This window comes from Helicoverpa zea, chromosome 17 (genome assembly GCF_022581195.2).
Source record: "Helicoverpa zea isolate HzStark_Cry1AcR chromosome 17, ilHelZeax1.1, whole genome shotgun sequence".
Lineage (NCBI taxonomy): Eukaryota > Metazoa > Arthropoda > Insecta > Lepidoptera > Noctuidae > Helicoverpa > Helicoverpa zea.
The window spans coordinates 6,488,803-6,497,573 of record NC_061468.1 but is presented as its reverse complement, the minus strand read 5'-3'; the positions used below and the strand labels follow the sequence as shown (position 1 = coordinate 6,497,573).

The 8,771-nt window shown below is 35.4% G+C and overlaps 3 protein-coding genes across 5 annotated transcripts; 1 reads left to right on the top strand and 2 right to left on the bottom strand.

Moving 5' to 3' along the window:
* Nucleotides 1-1,061, top strand: LOC124638092 (ejaculatory bulb-specific protein 3-like). Its single transcript, XM_047174927.1, has 3 exons — nt 1-202; nt 422-548; nt 670-1,061. The coding sequence occupies exons 1-3, from the start codon at nt 1-3 to the stop codon at nt 791-793; spliced, it is 453 nt and encodes a 150-aa protein (XP_047030883.1). The 3' UTR covers nt 794-1,061.
* A 74-nt stretch (nt 1,062-1,135) lies between these two features.
* LOC124638146 lies at nt 1,136-3,396 on the bottom strand. Of its 3 annotated transcripts, none has more exons than XR_006985342.1 (3): nt 2,101-3,396; nt 1,632-1,848; nt 1,136-1,415 (listed from the first exon to the last, which is right to left on the bottom strand). XR_006985342.1 is itself a non-coding variant. In XM_047175028.1 (3 exons), exons 1-2 carry the CDS (start codon nt 2,396-2,398, stop codon nt 1,682-1,684), a joined length of 465 nt encoding a protein of 154 aa, XP_047030984.1. In that variant the 5' UTR covers nt 2,399-3,396; the 3' UTR covers nt 1,136-1,415; nt 1,636-1,681. The 3 variants fall into 3 exon arrangements, 2 of the variants coding, with proteins under 2 accessions (XP_047030984.1, XP_047030983.1); XM_047175028.1 differs by having other exon boundaries at nt 1,636-1,848; XM_047175027.1 differs by having other exon boundaries at nt 1,136-1,848.
* A 562-nt stretch (nt 3,397-3,958) lies between these two features.
* Nucleotides 3,959-8,356, bottom strand: LOC124638148 (glutamyl-tRNA(Gln) amidotransferase subunit B, mitochondrial). Its single transcript, XM_047175029.1, has 5 exons — nt 7,937-8,356; nt 7,556-7,732; nt 6,504-6,656; nt 4,743-4,915; nt 3,959-4,637 (listed from the first exon to the last, which is right to left on the bottom strand). Exons 1-5 carry the CDS (start codon nt 8,339-8,341, stop codon nt 3,980-3,982), a joined length of 1,566 nt encoding a protein of 521 aa, XP_047030985.1. The 5' UTR covers nt 8,342-8,356; the 3' UTR covers nt 3,959-3,979.
* Nucleotides 8,357-8,771: the final 415 nt, after the last annotated feature.

The window sequence follows — 8,771 nt, the reverse complement described above, 5'->3', positions numbered from 1 at the left end:
ATGATGAAGTACACAGCATTAGCTATGATGCTACTAGTATACTTGACAATCCAGAGCAACGCCGTGGAAACTTCGACGTACACAACCAAGTACGATGGTATAGATTTAGACGAGATCCTCAATAACGAACGTCTGCTGACCGGCTATGTCAACTGTCTGATGGATAATGGACCTTGTACAGCAGATGGGAAGGAGTTGAAAAGTGAGTCAATCATTTACCGATTGAGAAAATAAATCCTAGGACTAATACGTGGAAGTCACACTTAGTAGGTTTGCTACATCTTTGTCCATCATTGTGACCCAGACATAACATTAATGGCAATCAAATATTTGTGTGAAGGGTTTAAAAGAAACAAAGTATATTCGTACAGTTTTAATGAAACGTCTTCTAAATACGTTGTTAATTCTAAAAATGTTGCAGGGAATCTCCCTGATGCAATTGAGAATGACTGTAAGAAATGTACGGACAGACAGCGCGAAGGTGCAGACCGAGTGATGCATTATCTCATCGATCACAGACCCGAGGACTGGACCAAATTGGAGAAAAAGTAAGACTCGTGTTTACGTTTTAATAGGCAAAGAAAAATGTAATGTACCTTATCTAAGCATGATTATGTAAGTCCCGATTATGTTATAAACCAGTAGATCATGTTATTCGTTTTTTATCAGATACAATTCAGATGGAAGCTACAAGATGAAGTATCTATCTCGTAAACCAGCTGAAGACAGTAAAGAAACGAACACCACAAAATCTGAAGAGGATACGAAGAATGAAACCAAAGAATCTACATAAGCGATATATGTTTATAAGTCTCCTATAACCGACAACAGAATTTGCAACAGATTGATGGACAAGTAGATTTTAAGGAAGCAGCTTATAATAATAATAATGTGTGAGCAATAGACTTGTGACTTAAGTTTTCTATCCTTAATGAATTCTTCATCGTTCCCTATATTGACCCCTGACCATACTCGTAAATCGATATGTAAGCACTAGATTCGATTGCCTTGATAATACTTATGACTTATAGTTATGATTGCTATTTCCTTCGCTTCAATCAGCATTCTTAAGTGACCTTTATTATAGTGTTAACGATAATCACATTTAAGGAAAATTAAATAAAAAACAAACCCATCCAACTCCATTTAATTCTTTATTCATATGGCAGAACATTACCTTAACGTAAGTAGCTTACACAATATTAATAAACCTACATATTGTTATGATAATAATTAAATTAATTCAATGAAACTTTTCAGGAACGCTAGCGTATCTTTTGACTCTAACTTGTACGCCGGGCATGACGTATCTATTCCTAGATGATCTTATTACTTCTTCTGGCTCACCTATAACTTTTAAGCGAACCTGCGGTTGTTTTTTAGGTTCTTCTCTTGGTTTTATTTGGAGGGCAGATCTATAACATCACAAGGTTTAATCAATGTCAAATTAAGGCGAACTATATCTTAATGTTATCGTGGCATCAGAAGCTATTTTCTTTCATCCAGAAGAGGGACACTAACTTTGATTAATCAAACACAGTTTTGATGGTAGGAATTGTATAAAATAATACTAGGAGGCACACTATACATTCAGCAACAGCATTGGTAAAAACCAAAACGGATTCACTTACTCACACATTAATAATGCCTTCGTATATTTTTGCGTCTTATATATAATCCTCTATCCTAGTATCCTTTGGACCTTATCGAGGCCGTCGTACCTGGTGAGGAAGAGCTTCCAGGCTACTGGGTCATGAGCCATCATCGACGCTATCACTTTACCAGCTTCGTCCTTTTGTTTTATTGAACATTTCGCGCAGTCCTCCTTGACTGCTTGGATTAAAACACCTAAGGACATTATGAAGAAACATTAGGTATCAGAAAGTGATGAAATGACAGATAGCTATAGTTAATAATTAGCTTAAAATTATATCATGCCCACGGGAATTCCAGACAGTAATATCAATCTCAAAAAAGTTTGCAGTTACAAGTATTTTGCTCGCATCTTATTTTAGGTGAACCCGTAACTTGCTACATTATTTTAAATAGCAATTCGATTCTCACGATACGGTGTATTTAATTTAGTCATGTGCAACTTACTTTTCATAGCTCCCATCTTCTTGCTACAATACCGATCCACAGACATCAAGCACTTAACATCCTCCGGAGCCAATGGTTTGATAGCTTCATTCAAGTTAACTTTGTTTTTCTTGACCATATCACTCTTCTCCGCATCTGTGACTACCTGGTTAATGATAGTCATGTCTTCATCGCCGTAGATCAGTTTATACCCCATGCTCTGTACTCCTTCACTGACTTCCCGTTTTATCCCTGGCACTACTTCTTCACCAATTGCAATTGTAAGAGCAACACTAAAGATAATCACTTGAGTCCACATTGTGATTGATCGAAGTCGTTGATGGGTCTGAGGCTGAATGAAACGGTCAGCTCAATAGCAGGATAAAGAGGATAAAGGCGGGGCCAATGTTTTGTAACATTACGTGTGTTGTGCCTAATTATTGCGATAGATTTATACCTACTTTCAATAATATAATTAGGGTTGTCAGACATAGGAACAATATTTTGACACTCATCGATGTTGGTAACTCAGAAACTCAGTACCTATCTCCGGTATTGTCGACCCTGAAGCCTAAATTTAAAGTAGAACCAACGATCAATCAAGTATGATTGTTTTGGATTACAAAAACTCCATACCTACAAATAGATTTCTTAGCATTTCATCTAAATATCCAATTTACAAGTCTAATAACAGTACGTAGTAACAGTAGTGTCTTACAGACATTCGTTCCCCACTGCTGCCGTTAAACAAGTTCTTTTTTGAATAACAACCACTAAAACGCTCAGAAGAAATATACAGCATTGCCATATGTTTCACACACCCCTATCGTAACTGTTGGGTGTTGTATTCGGGGCGCGTGTCAACAAGTACGTATCGTAAACAAACAGCCTTCAGCTGAGCGGCATACCAAGCGAGCATGTAAATAAATTGTGGATGTTGTCGTTTCAAAGTCACACACTGGTATGTTACTTACACCTTTTATACAAGCTGTTGATTTGCATCCGTGCCATATTCAAGGAGGTAATTATGCTAATGATTCTCGACCCAAATCAATAAAAAAATTGGTACGTAATTTTTTTTCTTTATTTTTTTTCGGAATTCCGTAAATGTCATCTAGCCTTATTTAAACTTGGCGCGTATGTTACTGGCGTTAAAACCGTGCTACACCCTCACACAAGCGCAAACATAAAGCATACGCTACGATCACTCATAAATTTCATTCATAAAATTGGATTACTTCGGAAATACCACGACATTACAATGACAAAAAAGCAGTGCATATTAGTTATTACCCATCTACTGTAATTCCAATCGATTATTTACGTATTGTATGTCCTCCTCCTGAACTATGGCACAAATGCAAATCAACACCTTGTATAACACTGCTGCCACGAAGCGTTATGCCCATAAATAGAATTTAAACAAAATCTAGCTAAATGAACTTAATAATAATTGTCATTACATTACTCCTTTCGGTGTAGTAAATAGCTACTCATAAATAGTTACTATACTTACTGAGAATTAGAAGGCTGGGAACACAGAAGACACAAAGTTGTGATGAAATAATCACGTCGCGTCGTTAGAATGAAGCCCAGTATTGTACCCTGAGGGACACCAAGGAATTTTATAAAAGTAACATCGATAGCAGTGAGCAGTGCAATGCCGTTCTATGCTAAGTTCTGTCGATTCATGAACTACATACGTCCGTTCTTCCTAAATTTAAATAAAGACAGTGTTGACGAATAGTGAGTGGGTTTGAAACCAAAAGAAAAGAAAAAAAAAGTTATGGCTTAGAAAACGAATCAAATGCTATTGACAGTTTTCAGGTTAGATTCTTAGATCTTTGCTGAGTTGAATGATGATTAAATAAAAGATAAATAACAGTTTTTCCATTTATTATCACTTTTTCAATAACCCTTCCATAATCTTAGACGCTACAGACATATCAATTTTACTGTTGCTCTTAGATAATATTCCTAAAAGTGCTTTAAATACTTTGGTTTTACCATTTTTATACTGATTCACCAACTTAGGATTATTCTCTAAGACCGACGTACATAATTTTGTTATTTCTGCTTCATTGCTTGTCAACATCCACCCTTTTTCTTCCACAAGTCTTAAAGGAGAAACGTCACTATCAGATAACTCAATCAGCTCATCTAGCACGTTTCTACAAATTTCTAAATTAATATTTTTACTCAAAAGCATATCAGTCAGTTCTTTTAGTTGCTTAACAGTAACGGGAGAATCATCTGCATCTAATTTTCTTTTATTAAGTACGGTTGTTAGATCATTTATTAGAAAATTTGCGACTTTCGTTGGGTTCCTGGCTTTGTCCGATGTCAAACTTTGGAAATATTCCAGTAGTGTTGGCTCATTGACCAATTGTATTGCAGTTTCTGGTCGCAGTTCATACTGCTCAATAAGGTTCTTTCTCGATTGTTCTGGAAGCTCTGGTATTTTGTCCTGTATTAGAGGTACGCTTAGCACGTCGTTGTGGTCCATCTTGGTGTTCAAGTTCACGCGTAGCGGTGGTAGATTAGGTTCCGGCATGTACCTGAGCAAAGACAATTTGACGATTAAACATTAAGTTATGAAGATAAGAAAGTATGAATTCATATTTTGTAAGTTTTGCATATTCAAAGTCGTTTGGATATCTTACCTATAATCCTGCACGACCTCTTTGTCTCTCATGGGTATGGTGACTTTGTTGGTCGCGTCCCAGGCGCGCGTCTCATTGATAATGCGCCCGCCGTTGTTCAGGATTGTTTGCTGTCTCTCGATCTCGTGACGGATCGCGCCTGCCACTCCACGGACCGATCCTATGTTCTTAATCTGGAACAAATAGAGAAGTAGCGTTAGAAAATTATAGTTGATTTTGAACTACCTGTGCCATTGAATGGTTTTAAAAAACCGAACCCTACCAAATCATCGATCACTAGTGATTAAGTTTTTAACAGAGTCCACGTCCATTAATTCAAACCACATCGTTTACATAAATCGATTTTACGATTTGCTGTTTTATCTTAATTGTTTTTGAAACCAAAAATGTACTCAGAACTTATTAATACGTGATTTGCGCTATTAATGATGGTAAAGGCCATTAACTTCAAATTAACAAATCGTCTAAATTAAGAACCGAAATGGGATGAACCTGTTCACTTAATTTCTTGCTACTCATCATTACCTAATACACTGTTAACTGCGATATGAATGTAATTTATTGATCATTAATACCTGCAATGGTAATTACAATGGTAGTAATTTTCTAATGATCGTCGGCATATTAGAACTACCAATATACAAAAAATATTTAGCGTCATACATAACAGACAATACATTTATTTGATTTCTTCTTTTATCTTTATGTTTGTCGAAGTACCTAAGTACCATAAAAAATAACTACATACACAATGTTTACAGTACCAATCTATTATGTAAATCTGTCCTTCCATGACGTAGGTGTTTGGTTTTTCCATAATTTATCATAAAATGTCTATTATTAGTTCCTTATGGCACTTACTAAAAGTTAAAATTACAATACTTAGCATATCGTCGTAAAACGCGTCATCGTGACAAACTATACAAAAGCGTAGAAAAATCTTTCGCCGTTATGGGCATACCACGTGCTAAACGTCTTACCACAAAAACTTTTGGTTCATTTTGGAGCCACATTTTTTTAAGACAAGTGTAAAACAGTGATTAAAGTTTTTGTAGTAAGGCCATAAATACCTAATATTGGATTGAGCGCATTGAGAAAATTGCAAACTTGGTACCTAGCAGGTAAGGCGTCAGAAATATATTTAGTTTCATAGTACGTGCACAAAATTGCTAATTGTTAGCGAGAATACAATAACAGCATACACGTGTTTAAGATACAATGCGAGTTAACGTTTGAGCGCTAATCATAATTATACGAAATCACAGTTCATTGTAACAGGACGTTACATCGGATTGTGATCGCGTGTAAACCTGGATTAAAAGGCATTTAGACACGTTAATGCTTTTGGCTAAATGATAAATTACCCGCAGGTGGGCGTGTTACGTGTAGACATCCTTGTTGGAAAACTACAGGGCATTATAAAAATATATTACGGTCAGTAGTAAACGGATAAGGATGTACGGCTAATCTTTTAATGATAGATATTAACCGATATCAACCGCCCGCGACGCGCCAAAGGAGCAAATGATGATAAGCATTTTTGGTCTTTAATATGTAAGCGTGACATCCTACTACATAATATTATATACTAGCTTCCTCCAGCGGTTTTACCTGCGAGCCAACGAAATATTCCGCAAACATGGATTAAAAGTAGCCTATATCCTTCCTTAATAAATGCTGATTTTGCAAATCAGTTTAGTACTCCCCGAGATTCATAATATTACTTAAGATGTTTTCTGAAGTAGTAGTATAAGTATTTACCTCTGTTCTAGTAGAGAGTGGGTCCCCAGGGCGCCTAATCGACACGTTAGCGTCAACCCTAAGCGCGCCCTCTTCCATACGCCCCGTGCAGGCACCAAGTCTTTGTACGATCAGCACCAGTTCCTTCACCAATGCTGCCGCTTCCTCGCCATCCTGGAATTAATACAATAATAATTATTAAAACACTGGTTCTCAGCTATAGATTCTCTCAGGTCAGGTCTTCAGGTATAAGTGGCCCCAACTACTTAGCTTTAGCTTAGCAGATTATGATGACTTATTAATAACCATCCTTGATCCATCCATTGTAAAAAACTGTGTATTCAGTTTTCGTCATCAGTATTTATTTATCAAATAACTTGAGAATATGAAGTTGATATTTTAAATAGCATTCGTTTTATTCATTATTTTATAATATTCACATCAAAAACGAGTTACATTTACGTCAATTTAAACCCAAAATATGTAAAGTGATAATAATAATAACATTTTTTAATTACTTTACATTAAGACCAGTTTTTGATGTGCTATCTGATTATTATTCATTAAATTTTAATTGTAGATGTAAAAATGTTATAAGGCCATGACTTATAAAGTTCTTTGTAAACAATTGTATGTTCATTTGCAAATGAATTATACTAACAAATGTTGATATGACAAAGTCCAGTCAATAAGGAGGTACATTTAAAAATCATGAATAATTTCTTAACTTTGATTATTAATGTCTTTTAGTTCATGATATTGGCAACATTCATACATATTAAGAGATCGATTAATATTAATCTTGCATTTAAAATATGTTTAGTTTCATCATAGTTGATAATAGTGACGCGTAAAAATTTTGTTTACTTGAATTCTAATGTTCCTGTAGGTATTTTACATAATAATAGGTCTACCTATTGGCAATGAGAAATGTATGTGTTGTGCTTGTTAAAATAAAATATATAATAAAACCTCAAAGTTGCTAGCATTAGTAATATTCAATTTGTTTACTACATCTTTCCAGTTTGTCCCATAGATGTACAACAAAGACCATGTTATTCTATTATATTTACCTCTAAATCAGGCTCAAACACAAGTTCTATAAGCGGCGCTCCAGCTCGGTTGAGGTCAATGAGACTCTGCTTGAGTTCTGCATCATGCAACGACTTGCCACTGTCTTGTTCTAATTGTATCTGTTTGATCTTCGAACTCTTTCTGTATGGCTTTTTGTGGACACCAGGAGTGAACACCTGAAATTAAAAGATGAAGAGACTTTTAGTATACAAACAACATTAATTAAGTATGTAATTTTAATATGGTTATGAGGCTATAGAAACATGTTTAAATGATTCAAGGAGTTTTGTACATACTACAGCAGACTCTATTCTTACATAGACATTCTACACTACTCTATGGAACATTTTGAGGTTATCTAACTAGCAACAATAATATACCTGAAAGTTAATGACGCCATCACTAGCTAGTGGGTTTCTTTGCTGCGTTATTTGATAGCCGGTCGGTAAATCAGCGTAAAAGTAGTGCTTTCTATCAAACGTAGACACTTCATTGACTTTACACGATAGAGCTAATGCAGTCATTATACCTAGTTCCACGCATTTTCTGTTCAGCACTGGCAACGTACCGGGCACCGCGGCATCAAATAACGACACACAATTGTTCACTACACCGCCAAAAGTATTCTGAGCACCAGAAAAGAGTTTTGATTCCGTATTCAACTGTGCATGAACTTCTAAACCAACTACACTTTCCCATTTCTTGTTAGACACGCTGGAAAAACCACGTGCAGCTAATGTCTTATGTTTGAAACTTAATCGACTATATAATTTATTGAACTTCATTTTGATTTTTTTAATTTAACAATATCACATTCACTGAATTTTCTCGGCCATCGATGATCGATCTAAAAACAACAGCTGATTTTGACATTTATCCCGATTTTGACACAAAGGCACAACAGATAAAGCAAAACTTAAATTGCTACTTTAGATCCTCAAAAAAATATACTGCCATCGCAATAATTTACAAAACCATTTCTAAGTAGCTTGTTTCGTTACACTTCATTATTCAAAATAATGTAATTAAATTGCGTCCCAATCTCTCGAGGTTACACATGCAAGACGTATATATGCAAGGTCGCAAGTGGTTTGAAAGTAAGTAACAGATGGCGCCACTGACTCTAAAGTAAGAACTACTGCATTAATAATTTAATTATAAGTTAAAATCCTGAATTAAAAATGAATGCACTATGAAAACTGTTGTTATAGATGA

Bases quoted from the DNA above. Each gene is read 5' to 3' on its own strand.
- LOC124638092 (XM_047174927.1), top strand. From the start codon at position 1: ATGATGAAGTACACAGCATTAGCTATGATGCTACTAGTATACTTGACA. The intron at 203-421 runs GTGAGTCAATCA...AAAATGTTGCAG, and splicing joins AGATGGGAAGGAGTTGAAAA to GGAATCTCCCTGATGCAATT. The intron at 549-669 runs GTAAGACTCGTG...GTTTTTTATCAG, and splicing joins TGGACCAAATTGGAGAAAAA to ATACAATTCAGATGGAAGCT.
- LOC124638146 (XM_047175027.1), bottom strand. From the start codon at position 2,398: ATGTGGACTCAAGTGATTATCTTTAGTGTTGCTCTTACAATTGCAATT. The intron at 1,849-2,100 runs GTAAGTTGCACA...TAATGTCCTTAG, and splicing joins GAAGATGGGAGCTATGAAAA to GTGTTTTAATCCAAGCAGTC.
- LOC124638148 (XM_047175029.1), bottom strand. From the start codon at position 8,341: ATGAAGTTCAATAAATTATATAGTCGATTAAGTTTCAAACATAAGACA. The intron at 7,733-7,936 runs GTATATTATTGT...TTTTAATTTCAG, and splicing joins ATGGCGTCATTAACTTTCAG to GTGTTCACTCCTGGTGTCCA. The intron at 6,657-7,555 runs GTAAATATAATA...TATTAATTCCAG, and splicing joins TGTTTGAGCCTGATTTAGAG to GATGGCGAGGAAGCGGCAGC.